Source organism: Engystomops pustulosus, chromosome 3, assembly GCF_040894005.1.
Source record: "Engystomops pustulosus chromosome 3, aEngPut4.maternal, whole genome shotgun sequence".
NCBI classification, from domain to species: Eukaryota; Metazoa; Chordata; class Amphibia; order Anura; family Leptodactylidae; genus Engystomops; species Engystomops pustulosus.
Genome location: NC_092413.1, coordinates 124,518,475 through 124,539,168, shown reverse-complemented (window position 1 = coordinate 124,539,168; position 20,694 = coordinate 124,518,475). Strand labels below are relative to the sequence as shown.

General features: G+C 41.1%; 1 protein-coding gene across 8 annotated transcripts in view; it reads right to left on the bottom strand.

The window, feature by feature from the left end:
- The window catches only part of SYNCRIP (synaptotagmin binding cytoplasmic RNA interacting protein), a 26,439-nt gene extending 8,684 nt beyond the window's left edge, over window positions 1–17,755 (bottom strand). For 7 of the 8 annotated variants that reach the window (XM_072142003.1, XM_072142004.1, XM_072142005.1 and 4 more), the window contains exons 1-10: window positions 17,615–17,755; window positions 16,835–16,994; window positions 7,767–7,885; window positions 6,640–6,747; window positions 4,978–5,091; window positions 4,722–4,898; window positions 3,668–3,803; window positions 2,300–2,505; window positions 470–619; window positions 1–20 (exon numbers count right to left, since the gene is read on the bottom strand). The exon at window positions 1–20 is cut by the window's left edge and continues 102 nt beyond it. In XM_072142003.1, coding sequence (XP_071998104.1) covers window positions 1–20; window positions 470–619; window positions 2,300–2,505; window positions 3,668–3,803; window positions 4,722–4,898; window positions 4,978–5,091; window positions 6,640–6,747; window positions 7,767–7,885; window positions 16,835–16,982 — 1,178 coding nt within the window. In that variant the 5' untranslated portion in view covers window positions 16,983–16,994; window positions 17,615–17,755. The remainder of the gene's footprint in view (window positions 21–469; window positions 620–2,299; window positions 2,506–3,667; window positions 3,804–4,721; window positions 4,899–4,977; window positions 5,092–6,639; window positions 6,748–7,766; window positions 7,886–16,834; window positions 16,995–17,614) is intronic. The other variant, XM_072142010.1, reaches the window with a different exon arrangement.
- Window positions 17,756–20,694: the final 2,939 nt, after the last annotated feature.

Below are 20,694 nucleotides of genomic sequence, written 5' to 3'. Positions count from 1 at the left end.
CCATTCATTTCTTCCATTGCCTGTTATAAATGAGAAAAAAAAAAAAAAATTGCTAATGATAAGAAATATTCAGTGGCCAGCGCTATTGCCAATACCAATAATTGCAATTATTTCCACCTTTACACCACGTCCAAGCCGATTTGGAGTGAAGAGGGGTGCGGCCAGAGTGGGGCATCCCTGCCAGTGAACTTTCATAAGATCAAAGGCTGCAGCAGAATTCCACAGCAGGTACTGCTAAATACTTCAGGAAGTTGGAGCCTCCCGAAATACCCAGTGACACAGGAGGGGTGAAGGTTTCATCAGACACCAGCAAACAATTAATCCCTCCCCCCCCCCCCAAACTCTTAAAATGTATCAATAAAAGCACAACAGCGTAACAAAATGTTTGTGGCAAAAGAACTGGTCAGTCTTCTGACCTATTTTTTGGAAGAGGAATGGATATGAAGATCTTGTAATTAAAAACACTTACCTTTACTGCACCAACACGATCATCAAAGTGAATAAAAGCATAGTCTTTTAGCTTTTTAACCCTTTCCAGTTTGCCAAAATTCCCAAATGCTTTCTCTAAGATTTCTTCTGTTACTGTGTTTGCAAGGTTACGAACAAATAGCACTTTAACCTAAAAAGGAAGTGGGGTAAAAAAACCCTTTAAATCATAAAAATTGAAGAAAAAACAACAAATTCTTTTGTAATCTCTATATAGACATTTTAAAATGTTATAACAAGTGCAACCTGTGATTTTGATCAGCATTTTCAATGTGGCTATTTCTATTCAAGCACACAATGAAAACTTCAAAAACTGTTTAGACTTCCATAAATGAGATAGATTTTTTTCAAAGAGGATCCGTCACACCGATTTGGGACCCAATAACAATTGCAGGTCCATATAGACCTGTGGTCTAGGGACCCAAATCAGCCTGTATCAGGTCTCTACGGGGCCAAATGCATAATAAACAACAACAAAAAAAAATTATTATTACCTAGAAGCCACACCTCTTTGGGCAAAGCTGTGCGAAGCAGAGATTAGGTTCCCAGGCTCCATTGCGCATGCGTTGTAACCACAGCGTATACACAGTGAAGGTGGGGTGTACCGAGTTTCATGCGCCGGCGCTCAGCTGCAAGTGAAGCCAGAGTAGGAGTGCAAGTTTTTTTTTTTTTTTTAATTGCGCTCAAGTAGGAACCTCATAAAAGGGCGATTCGGGGCACTAAACCACCCACAGCTCTCTTCAAATATGTGTTACCAAAACCAAAAAAATCTCCCAATCAAAAAGCATAAAATATAACAACTGCTTCATGGATGGCAGTACTAACCATAGTTAAAAAGGTAACAATGTGTGGAGAACACAGCCCCTACAGACACCGGTCAGTGATGTTATTATTCCATGCTGTCTAATGGGAAGCTGTGCAAAACATTTTTAGTGCCATCATTGAGGACTTTGCGACCTTTTGATAAATTTTATGTCGATATAAAATGTCAAAGAGTGGCATTTCTGACAACTGTCTGCTATTTTCTGTTTTGGGGGCTCACCGCATGGAATAACCGTTTTTCTATTTTGATTGATCAGGCATTTTGGGACACGGCGATACCCAACAGGATTGAATTTTTTTTTTTTTTTTTATTACTATTTTGTAGACCCTCTATGATAAGAGCAAACAGATTGTCTATGGTTAAAGTACTTTATACTGCCATACTACTGTATGGCAGTATATGGTGTTTTTACACATGATTCATAAATCATAAGTTCATAAATCTGACCAAGACCCGAGGCAGCATACTACTACAGCATACTACTGTATGGCAGTATATGGGGTTTTTACACATGATTCATAAATCATAAGTTCATAAATCTGACCAAGACCCGAGGCTGTCTTGGCAACCGATAGCCACTCCCCGTTGACATCACAGAGACGGCTGTGCCCATACGCTGCCATCTTTAAAATGCGGCCAGCAGCAATCATTGGTTTAACACCAGTGGGCGTTTGCTGCAATATGCACAATTCCCACCCATGACGAGGGCTGACCCTCTTTGTACATTGTTAACAGCTCCACCGTTTACAGCGCCGAGCGTTAAGCAAATAGATATCGCTAACCTATCCCATCACCTTACACAATACTGGGTGTCCAACTTATGGGCTCCCCATCATCTCAAGTGCTTTACAGTCAAAACCTAATCCAACACAGCCATAACGCAGCCTCTTTTTTTCTAGATACAAGTAGGTTGGTCCCTACTTGAATAAAGCAATTACATATTTGATCAATAATATTGAAAATAACTTTTGTCAATTTAAGTAACATTACCTTCGCCATGACCTCTGGATCAGGATCTTCAATGGGGTCTGCCCATTCCACTGTTACAACATTGCCCCATACTTTTACTTTGCCACTCATTAGCCGACGTCTAGCTTGAGCAGCAGTTTTATGATCCTCATATTCAAGAAAGCAAAAACCTCTATTCTTTTTCTTATCATCTGGCTGATGATACAATATGACGTCAGTAAGACCCTCTGAAAAAAATAATTGACATTAGAAGAACTTTGAGAAGTGAAGCAAAAAATTGTAGAAAGAAAAAAAAATACCACTTGCAGAGAAAGTGCTGTTTTAAAACAGCAAAATTTACCAAAGAACCGCCAAAAATTGCAGACATCAATTCATAAAAATGTTGACGATTCTTTACATTTGTTAAATTATAGAATTTTTTTAAATATATATTTACCACTGCTGGCTACTAAAGGGAGCATCATCTGTGTGTTGTGTTAATGAACCGCACAGAACATAAGCAATTTTGTACTTGGTACAGGTCCTTTGATATTAAGATAGGAAAGGGGTGAATGTCCTGCTCTTGTTCTTCTTAAATAATGAGATCACATTTAGAAAACAGAGGAGATCTTAGATAGCACTATGCCAATTTGGTTGCTGCAAATCACTACAGATATGGTAAAAGGTTGGATTTACTCTATTTTTTCATTCTATTGTAAGTATACATAGGTAGGATTCCTGACCTTATACAGTGGGACATGTCTTCTTGAGCAGCCCTTTTCCCTCTGTCAATAGGAGGATTAGAAACGAAGGGCAGCCGGCAGCGGTATTGCTGCTATGATTTTTAGGGCGTCTCCATATATGGAGAGTTACATCACTGAGGGAACACCCACACTACGCATTAATTCCGGGGATGGATGACATACAGTTGCATCCGTTACTCTTAGTCTGTAATGGCTTCCCTTGAATGTTTACATTTGCTACAGGAGGAAGCACAGTCTACGCCGCTATTTAATTTTGTTTTTCCTGCAGTATTTGAGCAGGTAGCTGCCGGTATGTGTCACTGGACAGTTATATCTCTGGGGCACAACCAAGGTCCCTAGGTAATGAGGTTGGGGATGTATGCCATACAGTAACATCTGTCTCCCACAAGCTATTATGGCTTTTATTAAACAAATACATTTTCTTAGAGTAGCCAACATGATGAAATAACAGAGTATTTATAACTAGCCTAACAACGCAGAGATTAATATATAAGACACTACACATCAGGCATAGTTAGGTCATCCGATGTCCCGTTTCATTGACAGTACACAGCTGAAGTTCCCTTTATTGATCAACAGTGGAAAATTATAAAAATGATAACTTCATTAAACAAATATATACATATATTTTTTTGAAACAACTTACCAGTAACTTTACTAAACTCTTCAACTATTTGTTCTTTTGTTTTACTTTTTGGAATAGACCCAACAAAAAGTCTATTATTGGCAACAGAGATGCAAACTCCAATATGCTTTCCTGCTCGAATTTCATGATTGTTGTACTGTGAAAATTAAAAAGGAAAGACTGTAGACTGTTTAAAAATAAAAAATGTTTTCAAACTAAAGCTTGCCAAACATTCAGTCCACAATTGAATAGATAAAAATCATGGTCATCCCAAACTTATTGAAAAGCTTGGCCACCTCTGTTCTATAAACTGTACCCGAGTTACAGCAACATTCAACAGGCCAAGCTAGGACTGATAAAGGCCTGTGGCATAAACAGGTGTTTGCCTCCAATGTCAAAAACATTATGTGGCGCGTAGATGATGGCCAATCATCTTGTATCCCGTAGCTTTTAAAAAGTAATGGAAAGGTGGACTTTTCTAGTTCATGTGAGACAAAGTAAACCCCTGGATGTATTTTCATTCAAATTATTACTCCAATAGCAATGCATGAAAAAAATGAGATGAGAAATAGGGAACCAACTCAATAGAGAACATAAATCTTTAATATTTTTTTTGTGCTTTTTGGGTGTACTTGCGCAATTCTTTTTGCATTTAATCCTGGGTGTCAAGAAACTCGCCAGATTGTGTCTGTTTCAGTGTTTCTGATGTAGCTTTGCAAGACAGATGTTTTATGAGTTCACCCTCCATTTTTGAGCCAATTAGCAACTTTTTAGGTGCAAATCTATACTCTTGTTTCTGGATCAGCATAGTCTTTGCCCATGGAGCATGCAATTGTTGCAAAAAAAATAAATAAAATTAAAATATAGATAGATACATGTACAACCAAAAATGCATATGGTCTGGAGAAATAGCAAATAAGAAGCACAGATGAAAAGCCATAGACAGAAAAAGATACATGTTGCCCAATGGATATTCTTTTTCCGTTCTAGCAATAATTCGGTTTGTTAATTACCTTAACTACAGCCCAAACTACAAAACAGACACCACAGAATGCAATTTAGTCACAACACTTACCAACTTGACAGCCTCCTGGGCAGCCTCTTTAGTACAAAATGTCACAAAAGCATATCCTCTATTTAAACCAGTTAAAGGATCCATCATTAAACGGAGATCCCAAATTGGGCCTGCCTTTTCAAACAGTGGCACAAGCTCATCTTCAAAAAGATCTCTAGGAATTTTTCCCACAAATATCTAAAATGAAATTAATAAAATCGATAAAAACAAGGAAAACAAGGTAAAAAACTAAAGCGCAAGACATTTATTAATTTACCTCTGTGCCAACAGAGGGCTGCTGTGAACTGTGAACTGTGCTTGGGGGTGGACCACCATATTTTCTTTGACCAGTTGTCACATCTAGAGTATATCCAGTTCTTTCAAGAAGAGCCTAAAATGAACAAAAAAACTTATTTAATATTATACCATAAAGGGAAGAAAACTGACCTTCGATATCTGTCAAAAGCATTTGAGATCTGTGACTTCTAAAAGATTTTTAAATGCCTTTTCCCTTCCCATGAATTGTAATGGCATTTGACTTCTGGCTGCACACTACACTTACAGTATATCATTAGCTGGATACAGGTTATACATTCCAAACCCCACTTTTATGTCGCAAAGTGCCAACATGACAATTTGAGCAGTAACCTATTGATCTCAGCGCCAAGTTTCAATCGTATTGGCGTCCTGAGGACACCAATACAATACAATAGAAAGTGGGAGACATTTGGTTGTAGCTTCCCCTCCAGGGTCCCCTGAAGAGGAAGATTCAGGGGACCCAAAGCATGAGTTCCAATAATAATCCATCTCTGTCCACACCTTCTTACTCCTCCTTTAGTCCTGGCAGCCAAATAGGTGTCACTTTAAAATAGTGCTGAGCGTGGCGCGTCCTGGGCTGTTTTGGACTGCAGGAGGAAGCCTTGAGTCCTATCTGGTAAATTCCTTGCTGAGTGCCCACAGAAAGGGCTCTGAGTGCCACCTCTGGCACCCGTGCCATAGGTTCGCCACCACTGACCTATAGAGATCCGAGCAAAAACGTCTGTGGGCAGCTGTGTTGGCTGTAGCCGTTTGCCAACCGGTTAGGTGTGAAGAAGGCTCAGCCCATAAATCCCCTTCATACATCCTTAACACATGTCATTAAGGTGTCAAAAAATTTATTTACCGCTTCATGACTACCATAACTCGATATATGTGCTAACTACACAAATCACACATAGTGACAAATCAGAAGTTTTTTGAAGTCATGACACTGTCTAACTTCAATCGGTTATATGGCCTGAACTGTGGCACATTGAATATAATATCAGAATTGTGGTTTTAAGTGCCACAAAACCAGAAATATCCAATGTTAAACTTGCATGAACTCTCTTACCCATGTACACCACCGGGTCCCATAGCTGTCTGATGCCCACAATGGTCTTGTGAATGGTGCCCAAAACTGTCTAGAGCTACCTGCACAAGCTACTTGCTATTCTCAGGTTATACACAACGGATCCATGGTACGTTATTGATGACCTATATATGGACTGTAATGTGTAATCCTTTTTTGGCCATGTGTCTGCAAAACTAGACAAAGTGCCAACTGTTTTTGAGGTTCCACAACAAAATCCAAAACACTGAAGGCTGGTAAACAGAAAGCACGTGGGCAAAAACCATAATTATGTGCATGTAGCCAAAGACACTTTTCATTAATCTTTTTTCCCCAGGACATTGCATGGAATATAGTACAGATAGAGAATTTGTCCCGTAGAAAACAAGCCCTCAATACTCCTCTGTAAACAAAAAATAAAAAGTCCTAGCTTTAAGAGTGCAGCAAGTAAAAATAAATAAAATAATAATATGTATAGTGCAAAATAAAACACATACATATTCCTGTCATCTAAAATACTTGCCAAATATAACTGAACAGACTAGAATGTAAATATAACCACACACATGCCTTTATTTTGGACTCATCTGGCCCTTTACTAGAATCTGCAACTTTGGTCCCTTGTTTTTCTCGCTGCCGGTAGGTCTTCATGACTCCACATAAAAAGGCACTTTTATTCTATGAGAAAAAAAATATATATATAAACAAGTTTAAAAATACTGTATTTATACAAAAATACCCCAAAATTATCAATAACAATCCAAAAGCGCACACAATAGGAATTTTGCCAGATTTCCACCAAAACCAAAAGTTGTGCTTTATACAAGCCCTGTACCTAGCAATAACATCTAGTATGACCACACAGAAATCCAGGGACAAATCTCTTCATTGCTCAAGTGAAGGTTTGTATAAAACTTAAATTTTAGAATGATCAAATATACTTTGTCACACAGGTGCACGGCTCGTTAGTAAACCATAGGAAGAAAGGAGGCCGTGCCATAAATCTGTCCAAGGATAGGACATGTCCTATCTTTTACAGTATGGCCGCTTGCCTCACATGCTGTGGTGGGAAATACGTCAAAATGAATGACCTATTGCCCATTGAAATGAATATGGGTAGCAATCAGCCATATTAACACATCTGTGAGAAAGGGGCCTAAGTATTCTATATAAATATAACAAATGTTCCATTTTGGGCTCCTTGGTGTGTCATTTTTCACTTTGCAATGGTTTTTGTACAACACACCAGAAATAGTAAAGTTCACATTACCGACTTGGATTTAAAGGAAATCTACCACTGGGATGGTTGTAAACCAAGACCACTAACATGCTGATGTGCACCCCCTCTGACAAGATCTGCGTCTCTTGCAGTTTCATATGGCTTTAAAAAAAAAAAAAAAGCTTTAAAAACTATGCAAATGAGCCACCCAGGTTCATTTGCAAAAAATTTTGTCAAAACAAGGGCATTAAAAGCTAAAAGAAAAGCAGATCCTGCCAGATCACACACCAGTATATGAGTGTGCTTGGTTTATAATTCTTCATCCTGGTGGTAGATTTCCTTTAAACCTTAGGATAACAATTAGTAAAATTTAGAGTATACACCATAAATGTACTTTTCACAGCACATAAATATAAATATAAAATGTTAAATATCACAAAAATTAAATATTTATAAACATGTTTTAGTAAAAACTTGCCTGTACATGCGAGAGGTCACTATCCTTAAACTGTTGTAGCACAGCTAATGCACCTTCTTCATTGAATTCCTTTAAAGCTTCAATAGCTCTTTCATCTAGATCACTATGTGCCACTAATCCTGTAGAAAAAGAAATAATTTAAGTTCACGTCATAGCTTCTATGCATATTTTACATATGAATAAGCACCCAAGAAACCATTTTAGGTGCTTGAATCAAATCACCTTGTGATAATATTAATGCAATAGAAGTCCAAACAAATAACCATAGTACCAAAGTGTGCCAACCAATCTGCACATACCCATTTGCCAAAGAATTAACAATGCACATGGGCGTTTTGCCTCCCCATGCATTACTCTACAAGTCCTGGTCTATAACCCGTGCTCATTCTAACCAAAAACCAGTGGCTTTTACACCCATCAATCAGCTTGGTTGGGCTTCTTCACACCACTGTCTATTTCTGATCTGTGTCATTAAGGAGCCACAGAACCCAGAACAAAAGATCCCATTGACTAAAATGGCATTGATCTGGCCTCCACCAAAATGTTGAATACTTCTTTTTGTCTAATTTGTTTCAGAGAACCTAAGAAAGCAGTGAAAATGTACTTTTCAAAGTTCCTGGATTTGCACAGTTTTCAAAAACAGACCACCCAAAGTGGCAGTGTTTTTTTGTATTAAAAATAAGTTACAATAATTCTCACCTGATTGCATTTTTATTCCAATAGTTGGACCCATTAGAACAAAATGATTGTATCTGTAGTAGGCCAGCACAGGCATCTGTAGCTGCTCTAAGATCAAACAGCACAAATCAGTTCTTGAGCCAATACAGAATTGTTTCCCATCACTGGGTGTAAAGTGGGGTGGTGCCAATGCAACCAATTGTGACACTGCAATTTTCTTGAATGAGATTGCAGACAGGGATGCTAAGGGAAATCTCTGCCCCTCCCTAGTCACTCCTTTGCAAACATCTCTTCACTCCTGACAATTTTCAGAGACATGACAAGTCCTCTTCAAAGTTCTTCTGAAATGTCTAGAAGTGAACTAGGTAGAAGTAGTAGTCTCTTGCTACAACTCTGCATTTAGACATTCTTCAGTTATACCTCCTAGCATTGTATGCATTTGTCAACTAAGTGTAGAATGCAAATAAGTTTTCCAAGGTGTTAAATGGAAAACAACACCTCATTTTGCTACCTTGAAAGGATGCCCCCTTTAACATCAAGTATGACCTACAAGAAGTCTAAAAACATGATGTGGGATTAAGCCAAACCAGTATATCTATTCCATAAGGAACAGACTCCCAACTGTAGACAGCACTGTTTCGACCTGGTTGGGTCTCCTCAGCATTCCCTCTAGTAACAGGATAGAGGCACAGCCAAATGGAGTAAAAGTTGGCTTGAACATTTTATGGGATAAGCAAAGGTTTACTCTAAGAAAGTTAACCTCTCCTTATGCTGCATAATTTAAGCATTGCATCTAATATCATAAACTCTTAAATCCTCATTAGTATTTGCACTATGAAAATGTTCTGTAAGATTTCATTTTAAATAACAAATATATCAGCTAGTGATGATTTACTAATTCAGAGGGCAGGACTGATGGCCATTTCGAAAGTTCCATGATAATGCTACATGATTATAAGCAGCCTTTCCAGCAAGGATTTCTGGTATAAAATATCCCTCTACTCCCTCCCTCCCTTAAGTCTTGAGATCAATAGAGGTCCTAGAAGTGAATGTTGGGAAGAACAGCAGTCAGCTGCACAAGTGCAACTAGCAATGTAAAATTGTGGCCATACTCCCAGGAGATTCTTATGTTAATATGCTGCCTCAAAGAAGGAGAAACTAAGATTATCAGAGATTCTTATGAAAACATTATCTATCTTTGGATGGGACTCTTCATGCACCTAATTTCTCAAGTCAGGTGGCCATCAGATATGTCAGGATATGTTACAGATGCATTGAAGAATAAAGATGTGGGTTGTCCTTGCATTTCTACCATTCAATATTGCCTTCCGCATTATATAATGTGTGTTCAACGTGCCAGCATAAACCCCAAAATCAGGAGAAAGCCAAGTTATGGATCTAGTCCTTAAAACTTGAAATCAGAGGTTAAAGCTTTATGTTGTGATCTGCAACTATCAAGCACTTATGACATATCCTATAAATATACAAAACAGACCAAAAAAGTTTGGACACACCTTCAAAGAGTTTTCGGTATTTTCATGACTATAAAAAATTGTAGATTCACACTGAAGGCATCAAAACGATCAAAAGGCATCAAAGCAGCTAACAGTCTATTCAGTAGGACATCAGCTGTGTATCCACCTGCCTTCTGCACAATACAACTGATGGTTCCAACCCCATTTAGAAGGCAAGAATTCCCTCTTATTAAACCTAACAGGGAACACCGGTGATGTGAAAACCATTTCAGGTGACTACCTCTTGAAGCTCATCACGAAAAATGAAATGAGTGTAAAAAGCAGTAATCAAAGCAAAAGGTGGCTACTTTGAAGAGCCTAGAATATAAGACATATTTTTAGTTGTTCACACTTTTGTTAAGTATATAATTCCATGTGTGTTAATTCAGTTTTGATGTATTCAGTGTGAATCTACAATTTTTATAGTCCTGAAAATACAGATAACTCTTTGAATGGGAAGATGTGTCCAAACTTTTGGTCTGTACTGTAGTTGTATACATTTAAGTTTTCCTTACATGTAGTGCTCTTGGAAAACGAGTAACTCCATTAGTTCTAAAAATCTGCATTTAGCAATACAGGCAGTCCCCGGGTTACATACAAGATAGGGTCTGGAGGTTTGTTCTTAAGTTGAATTTGTATGTAAGTCGAACCTGTATATTTTATAATGGTAGCTCCAGACAAAAACAATTTTGGCCCCAGTGACAATTGGAGTTTAAACATTTTTTGCTGTAATGGGACCAAGTATTATCTATAAAGTTTCATTACAGACACCTTACAGCTGATCATTGCAGTCTGGGACTATAGTAAAGCATCCAGAAAGCTTCACCAGAGGTCAGAGGGGTCTGTCTGTAACTATGGGTTGTCTGTAAGTCGGGTGTCCTTAAGTAGGGGACCGCCTGTACAAGTAACAGACTATCTGCACATGTTACAGATAGTCTTACACATGTGCACAGCCTTTCCACAAGCATCAGAAACCAGCAGCAATCAACTGGAAATAATGATGCGACAGATGGGTGGAGTTCAACCTTTGCAAAGGAGGATTTCTGCACCAGGATCCAAAGCACACGGGTACGGTCACATTTATAGAGCAGGGGACACTGCATCGTCCCGATCTCCTTAGCGTTTTGGGCTAACTCATTGGGCTTGGTGAAATAATTTTCCATCGACAATGGCAATATGTGAGCACACCCCATTGTCCAAGTTAACCTGCTTGTAGCCCACCTCATGCACATGGTCGTTTGTATATGTAACATGTGTGGTTACCCTAACGGTGATGTCACATGGTGCTTTAAAGGAAACCTACCACTTAGTATGGCAGGGGTAAGCTGTAAGTACCGAGCACCAGCTCAGGGTGAGCTGGTGCCGGTACTTACTTTCGTTAGTGTTAAAACCGCGGTATCGCGGTTTTAACACTTTTTAAACTTTAGGGCAGAAGACACTTCGGCGCTGCGCGCGACCGTGCGCGCGCAACATCTCCGCTATTTCCTATGGAGGCGCGCGCACGATCGTGCGCACGCAGCGCCGAAGTGTCTTCTGCCCTAAAGTTTAAAAAGTGTTAAAACCGCGATACCGCGGTTTTAACACTAACGAAAGTAAGTACCGGCACCAGCTCACCCTGAGCTGGTGCTCGGTACTTACAGCTTACCCCTGCCATACTAAGTGGTAGGTTTCCTTTAAGGAGCATTTTTAAACGCACTGAAAATGCAAGTGTTTGTGAACATTTACCATATAAAAAGAATTGTCCAAGAACGCACCGTGTGACAGCATCCTTAAAGTACACTAGGAAGATGAATAGCTACCATCTTTTTCCATGGAAACTATAAGATGGGCTTGCATGGTGTAGAAATAGGCTCCATCATCAGGGAGTCTTGCATTGTACTCCTCACTCAATCTGTAGAAGTTGTTCCCCCAATCGCCCCTCCAGGAAGTTGAAACCAATTTTAAAACTGAATTTTCAAAACTGTCCTAAGACAGAAAAAAAGCCTTATTGGTCATGCCTAAAATTTAACTTTTATTAAATTATTAAATAATCACACTCAACTGTTTCATAATTTCACGTTGGGCTGCTATTTTTCGTATATAAATATCACAGGACGAGTAGCTACTCAATCGTATTGTCTGGAATAGTGGATCTCTGCAGCGACAATACTCATTAACAGCCACAACTATGATTCTCTAAAAACCAAACACGAGCCCCGAACCACCCCCCCCCACCCAAACTGTTTCGCAGAAGCACCAGCGTCATCAGGGGATCGGTAGCCCTGACGCGATCCCCGATTCAGACAGTCAGGAGAAGATGAAGTCGGGCGCGATTCACGAAGCTCGTGCACCCGAGTGCCTGCATCCGTCGCTTCCTCGCCGAGGTCCGCCTTCTAATACAGGCGGTCCCCTACTTAAGGACACCCGACTTACAGACGACCCATAGTTAAAGACGGACCCCTCTGCCCACTATGACCTCTGGTGAAGGTCTCTGGATGCTTTACTTTAGTCCCAGACTGCAATAATTAGCTGTAAAGTGTCTGCAATGAAGCTTTATGAATACTCCTTGGTCCAATGACAGCAAAAAATTTTGAAACTACAATTGTCACTGGGGCAAAACATTTTTTTTTTTTTGTCTGGATCTACCATTATAAAATATACAGTTCCGACTAACATACAAATTCAACTTAAGAACGAACATATGGACCCCATCTTGGATGTAACCCGGGAACTGCTTGTATGTAATTAGTGGTTCTTTAAAATGTTACTCCCCTTAGCAGAAAATGCTGTGGACATATATTGTAATGGAGAATTAAAATGCTACTGGCTCTTTAATCAGTCCATTGATTTCCTCCACGCGGAGCAGACACAGGACAGAAGATGGCCGCTGATCACATGTCCACATCGCATGTCCTGTACCTGCCTGGGCAGGTCATGTGATCATCACTATGTTTGGCTGTAGTCGGTTGGTTGGTTGCAGTGCATTCAGTATGGCCAGTGTTGTGGCGAGACGTCATATCAGTGATGTAATGTACAGTGATGGCAGTTACATATCATTATTACGATAACAGAGCAGGACAGTCTGTTACATCATCACTGGGAGCAGCGCATAAGAGGTAGGAGGAGTTACTGAGAACTAAAGAATCATGGGACCTGTAGTTTTAAGTGGCAACCATCTTAGTGAGAACTGCATTTAAGGTAAAGCTGGGTGGCTGGCTGGCTGCCTCCACTACACTTCTTGCTGCTGCTAGATTACACAGGCAGAGGGAGATAACAGGAGGAGGGAGAGAAGTGTTCTGCTAATTATACCAGCCTGTAATATGGCAGAACTGAGGGCTTCTGCAAACACCCACTAGAGCCCTTCAAGCGCAGGATTTTATGCAATAGCAGCAGTGAGGATATGAAGGGGTTGAAAAACAGCCTGGAGTATAAGTTTTGAAATATTAACACCCCCATGTGTCATGACTATGAATTTGAATACATTTTAGAGTGAAATTATAAGTCAATGAGAGCTTATTAAAAATAAACTGCAGCCTGTGTATTATGCACACAGTCAGTTAGGTGGGATAGAACAGTGTGATAGGTCTTAAGCCTCAAAGACAGCCCCTTATTTTTTTTTTTCTATTAAACTTTCATGCACGTGTTAAAGGTATATTCCCATCTGGGCGTTCACAATTTCATTCATCTGCCATATGTAAACATTTCTTCAACTGGATGTTATTAACCCCTTAACGACTTGGCCTTTTTTAGTTTTTTCACTTCCATTTTTCACACTCCACCTTCAAAAATCTATAATATTTTTTATTTTTCCACATAAAGAGCTCTGTTATGGCTTATTTTCTGCGTAACAAATTGCACTTCGTAGTGACGGTATTTAATATTCCATGGCGCGTACTGGGAAGCGGGAAAAAAATTCCAAATGCAGTGAAAATGGTGAAAAAACACATTTGCGACGTTTTCTTGTGGGCTTGGATTTTACGGCTATCACTGTGTGCCCCAAATGACAGGTCTACTTTATTCTTTGGGTTGCTACGATCACAGGGATACCACATTTGTACAGGTTTTATAATGTTTTCATACATTTAAAAAAATTAAAACCTCCTGTACAAAAATTTTTTTTTTGATTTTGCCATCTTCTGGCGCTAATAACTTTTTCATACTTTGGTGTACGAAGCTGTGGGTGGTGTCATTTTTTGCAACTTTTGATGGCGTTTTCATTGCTATCATTGTTAGGACTGTACGACCTTTTGATCACTTTTTATTAATTTTTTAATATTTTCCAAAATGGCAAAAAAATGTCATTTTTGACTTTGGACGCTATTTTCCGTTACGGGGTTAAACGCAGTGAAAAACCGTTATTATATTTTGATAGATCGGACATTTTCGGACGCGGTGATACCTAATGTGTTTATGATTTTTACTGTTTATTAATATTAATATCAGTTCTAGGGAAAGGGGGGTGATTTGAATTTTTAGGTTTTTTTAATATAATTTTTTTTTTTTAAACTTTTTTTTACTTTTACTTTAACTATTTTTCAGACTCCCTAGGGTACTTTAACCCTAGGTTGTCTGATCGATCCTACCATATACTGCCATACTGCAATATGGCAGTATATGGGGATTTTACTCCTCATTCATTACAATGTGCTGATAGCACATTGTAATGAATAGGTTAAAACGAGACAGCTTCGGGCCTCCGTGAGGCCCGATGCTGTCATGGCAACGGATCACCGCTCCCCGTGACGTCATCGGGGAGCGAAGGTCCGCGCCAAGATGGCGGCGCCCATGCGGCGCCATCTTTTTGAAGCCTCCGGCAGCATTGCCGGAGGCGATCGCGGTGAAAGCACCCGCGATCGGTGCTAGCACCGATCGCGGGTGTTACCGGTAAGCCTTTGCTGCAATATGCAGCAAAGACTTACCGGCTATGGAGAGGGCTCGGCCCGCGAGCCCTCTCCATGCACCGGGACCCGGCGCGCGCCGTACTAGTACGGCGCGCGTCGGGAAGGGGTTAAAAAGAATTTTCCTGTGTGAAGATAATTTCTCATAAATGTAGTCATATGGTCCCTTAAAAATGAGATGGCTTCCTCGGATATGACCACCTCACATTCTGGCAGCGGTGGCCAGACATGCACTATAGAGTCCTGCCGGACCACCTGGCTTCAGCAATCATTACCACAGGACGGCTGTGCGACATGTAGTTACTCGCAGACATTTCATATACAAAAAACTTTAGTATCTTTGTGCAATCACTCAGCAGAGGTGACCAGTGGTCTTGTTTCCAAGGGACCATATGACTACATTTATGAGAAATCTTCACACAGGTCATTTTTTAATAACATCTAATTGAAATATATATATATATCAGATTAATGAAACTGAATGTCAATGCTTAGATGAGAATACCCCTTTAAGTGTGTCTGTGCTTGATTTGTGTGCAAAAATCTGCAGTATAACACAGTAGCATTCAAGTGAATGTGATTAGGAAAAAGTAATTGTTGCTCAGTGTGGAAAATTAAATAATGGTCATGTTACTTTTCTTGTAGATCCTCTCAGATTTTTGAATGTTTTTTTTTTCAGTGAAGTCTATAGAAGAGTAAAAAACTGCATCAAATTGCAGTTTTCATGCAGAATACCCTAAACCTAAAGGGATGGGGGAAAAAATAAATGCAGAAAATTTACAGAAAATGCACACAACAATCTGTCACGTGTTTAAAGTTTAAGTGGTTTCAGGAATTTGAAAAACCTGGTTAATTTCTTCCAAAAACAAGCTCCACATCAGATCATGGGCACTATGTGGTATTGCCTTACTGGCACAAACCACAGACAGATGCAATGCCATTTTTCCAACCTAGAGGAACCATTTATGTCCAGGGTGCATGTTATGTATGTTTAGTGTGTACATGTAATACTTTTACAATCAAAAATTCACTCAGACCAAAATGTTACAGGAAGCAGTGCTTGGGCTGCAGGATTTTTGGGCATACCTGGCTAACGTGGATCTGATACATGGATACTGATTTTTTTTCAATTTCATCATTCAAGCTTAAAAATAAATTGATGAATATTTAAAAGGGCCTTCCAGGAATCTGAAAAAACTCCAGGGACCTTCCCCACTCCAGCAGTACTTCTCTTTTTTGGATCTAGAAAGGGACTTCCAGGTAGTCACAAAACACACAACCCCATGGAACTTCCAAGCTAGCCCAAAAACATGAGTCGGGCAAATACACTTTTTTAACCTAGCAAGGCACCTACTGTAATTGTATGGCAGCTCTACATAGGCAAATCATTACTAGCCAACGTTGACCCTTTGGTTAGTCAAAATGTAGATGCTTCCACCACCACTTATTTGATTTACAGGCCTCTTTTATACATGAAGCATGTTAAGATGTCACAGGATAATGCCATGTAACCTACAAGTAGCATGTTATGAGGCAGAGCTGAATAGGTTTCGTTTTATGGGAAAATATTCCATACAACGTCTATTTTCTACCTTCTTCTAGGCAGCCATGATTGTACACTTGATGGAGGCCGGACAGTTATATGGCAAACGTAGACTACACTTAGGTAGTGCTAGAGAAACTATGCAAGGCTTAGCCATCTTCTGCACTGAATACACAGTGCGTGCTAGAAGAAGGTCCATACAGGGATAGCAGATATCCCATTTCCTACAATTGGGCAGGGAACACATGGACTAAATGGTGGAGACCCCTTCACTGGTAGACATTCCTTGATGCACTGCAGACACCTCAAGCACTGAAGGGGTTACAGGGCAGATGAGACGCCAAAATTATATCTGCAGTTCCCATTTGGAAACCACAAAAAGTTGCTAATTTAGACAAAGTCCAATGAAGAAAATAAAGCCAAAATAGAAGCGCTTTTGCAAGAGCCAAGTCTTACCTGAAATGTAAATTTCATCTAGTTTTTCAGCAACTTTCTGTGGTAATCCAGCATCAAGCAAAGTCTGCAAATGCTCAGATTGGGCTACTGCAGCATAAGTATCCATGGACTCTTCTGTACCATTGCCATTAACATGTTCAGCGGCCATATCTCCAGATATCTGTACAAATGCAATAATCAGGGTCATTAATGGTCACTAGTTGTGCATGCATCAGTATATGGCACATTTCACTCTCCTGCCTCACAGCTCCTCCTCTGCACAGGCCTGTAGACAGCATTTCACACAATAGGACGTGTATGGCAGAGGAGATGTGCAGCTTCCCGCCCGCACAGCTCTGCTGTCCACACACACTGGGAACAAAGCGCCTCTTCCTACTCCCCACCCACAGGACGACACTAGGCCGGGCCCGGAGCCTGCAGCAAACACGTGCTCCGCCGCGGCGGCAGCAGCAGGAGGCCGCGCACACAATGCCAGCACAGCAGCTACACAGGGGCTGCCCTGCGCCCACTCATAGGGTCCTGCACACTGGCCGGGGCTACACCGCACACTACCCGCGCACTCAGCAGGGCCCGCCATGCTCTCTCCATGCAGACAGGGGATGCCGCACGCCCTCACGGCCGGAGCTGTAGCGTGTATGAAGGCACCGCTGGCCGGGGCTCCCACCCCGCACACTCCACACCGCCGACAACGTGCTCCCGCTGGAATCCATTTTCCAGAGTTGCCGGCTCCGGCCGCATAACCAGCGTGACAGCGATGAGTAGGTAGCACCGGCCACTTACCTGTCCCGATCCGGGCGGGTGCTGGCTGTGTCCGGGCTACCTAGTCTCTTCCTGGGTGGCAGGGTGTCGGACGAGCGCGCCCCTCGTGCGGTTGCAGCAGCTCCTTGTCCGGTGGAGTGTGGCTGTTGTAAAATGGCGGCCGAGAGAGCCGAGCTCACGCCGCTGGCAGCCAGTCCCACCCCTCCTTCGTGAACGCGCGCTGCTTAGCGAAGGGCTGCCATTCATCTCCGGGGTTTCACGAGCTGCCCCTGCCTTCCTGAGCGGCCCTCCTATACCGGGGAGGGGCTGCCTGGCGACCCTGCGAATCCTGGAAGGAAACCCCGGTGATGCTGCAGCCCAGCTCGTTCTCGGGCCGGGCGCGTTCAGTACACGTTGCGGGAGGAGCAGGCCCGGCTCAGAGGCTGCGCCGCGGCTCCCGTCCTAGTCATCGCCGCCTGCGCTATCCCTTCCCTACGGGCCGTCATGTATCTCCCACATTATTACATTTATGACAGGATCCCCGCATGTTCACCACAGAAGTGCGGCCACGTGTGGATGAATGTGCAGTGGGGGGTTTATCATACGTGGATGTATCCTGCGCCCAGGCAAGTCTGGTTCGTTTTTCAGATGCAGTTTTTGAAGCCAGGAGCAGGTGTGGGTGACAGTGGGTGAGAACATATCAATGAGAGGTGCTGCTCCCATCTTTTTCTTTCCACTTCTGGTTTGGACATTGAAAACTGCATCTGACATACGGAACATGTGACTGCGCTGCAAGTCATAAAGGCCTGAAGGGAGAAATTGCATTTAATGGCGTTTGCTTGGACCACTCCCTAAATGTTTTTGTCATAGTATATTGCGCTTAGGTGTCAATTATATTTATACAATTTTTCAGACTAAAACATTTTACTCTGTATTGAAAAATGTTTGCGGGGAGATTTGGATGTTTACTTCTTCTGTTATGGGTTCGTTGCAGGGGATAATAATTTTGATCAGTCACTTTTGGGAAACGCAGTTAGGGCGCGTTCACACGTTGTGTTTTGACCTGCGTTTTCATTGCTTTTGAAATGCATATACAACAGCTGAAGAGAGGTGATTTGCCTAATTACATCACTGTTAACATTTCCGTTTGCAAAACGCAATGTTAACGCATGCGCTAACAACGCGTTTACAACCATAAACGGTAATGTAATTAGGCAAATCACCTCTCATCAGCTGTTGTATATGCGTTTCAAACGCAACGCGTGAACGCGCCCTCAGGGTGATGCCACACGTGGCATTTTTGGTCCGTATTTCCCAATTATCTTAATAGATAAACAGGGTGAAAGCAGCCAAATACATGGTAAAAGGACTGAAAACGCCATGTGTGACATCACCCTAATAAGACCCGTTGATAGGGGGTAAGAGTAAGGGCTTATGCAAACAATGAGGCTTCGCAGATGTGCACTGGCTGTATTTATAACTGCACATAGAGCACGTCCTATTGAAATTATATTGGCTCATGTACAAGGCCATAGATTGCACCGCCCCATGCAGGACCCGGGCAGTCTTTAAGAACTGACATCAGTGGGTGTGTGGTGTGCACCCGCCAAGAGCACATGGGACTATTGTTTGTGTCCTTATAAGGCCGTGGTCACACGTACCGCTAGGCATCCGTCATAATGCGCCGCCAGCGCACAGGGGGAGGTCCTCGGCCCGAACGCACATGCGTTTCCAGGGAAACGCATGCGATTGTTAAGCCAATCGCATGCGTTTTTCTGGAAACGCATGTGCGTTCGGGCCGAGGACCTCCCCCTGTGCGCTAGTGTCGCGTTAAGAACGGACGCCTAGCGGTACGTGTGACCACGGCCTTACACTACGTTCCTTGAGCATGTAGCCCGAGGAATGGCTCTGTTATCATTGTTAAACTTATTTTAACTCTTGCTTGTTTCTAGTTGCAATAAACGCAGCAGCATGTGCAGGCAGAACGGGCTCCTGATGTGAGCAGGGTAATGTGGGTAAATAATTTTGATCACTAGTTCATATGCTAGTATTTTGAAAACAAAGTACAAAAAACCCCACAAAAATAAAATTCATTAGGTTGTCCTAAAAGCCCCTAACACATATAAAACAAGTAATAAAAATAACACAACATATTAGGTGTCACCAAGTGCCAAAATTTCCAATCTATAAAAAAATATAAAAACAGTTATTCTCTACAGTGAACCCCGTAAAGGAAAAATGTGCTCAAATGTCCAAATTGCCACTTTTTTGTCCTTTTGCAACACATAAAAAATGTAATAAAACTGATTTAAAGATCACACAGTCCCGAAAATGGTAGTAATAAAAATGTCAGCTCATCCTGGAAAAAAATGACACCTTAGTCAACTCTGTGCTCCTACATCTGAAAAAGTTATTGGAGTCAGAATATGGTAAAAGTAATTATATATTTTTTTTTTTGGGGGGGGGGGGGTACAAAAAGTTTTACATTTTGGTAAAATATATTAACACCTTATAAAACCTATTTAAATTTAGTATCCTTGTGATCGTACCGAACCAAAGAATATATTAGAGATGTTATTTGGAGTGTACAGTGAAAGACGTAAAAACAGAGCCCACAGGAAAATGGCGCAAATGCGGTATCTTGTCAATATTACCGCATTTTGAATTGCATTTTCACTTCCCAGTAGAAGGGGTGGAATATAAAATACCTTTACTAGAAAGTACAATTTGTTACACAGAAAACAAGCCCTCAAACAGCTTTTTACATGGAAAAATTGAAAAAAGTAATTAAACAAAAAGTAAAATGGAAAAAGCCTATCAGTGTTAAAATTACCACTATACCACGTGATTAAAAGTTTACAAATTAGAGATAAAGATTTGTGGTACCTGATTGCATTTGGAAACGCAATCCAAAGGCTTCACTCGTGATCGCATATTTTGGTAACATTGTGTTTCCAACACATTAACTGAACACAAAGGAAAAGCCTTCTTCACTCAATGTGTGATATCAGGCGTAGCCCTTGGATTGTGTTTCTAAACGCAATCAAAATACCATGTGTGAACGTGGCCTTGGGCCCTACAAACCGGTCATGGCACCTGAAAACTATTCTGCCCTACAAAAG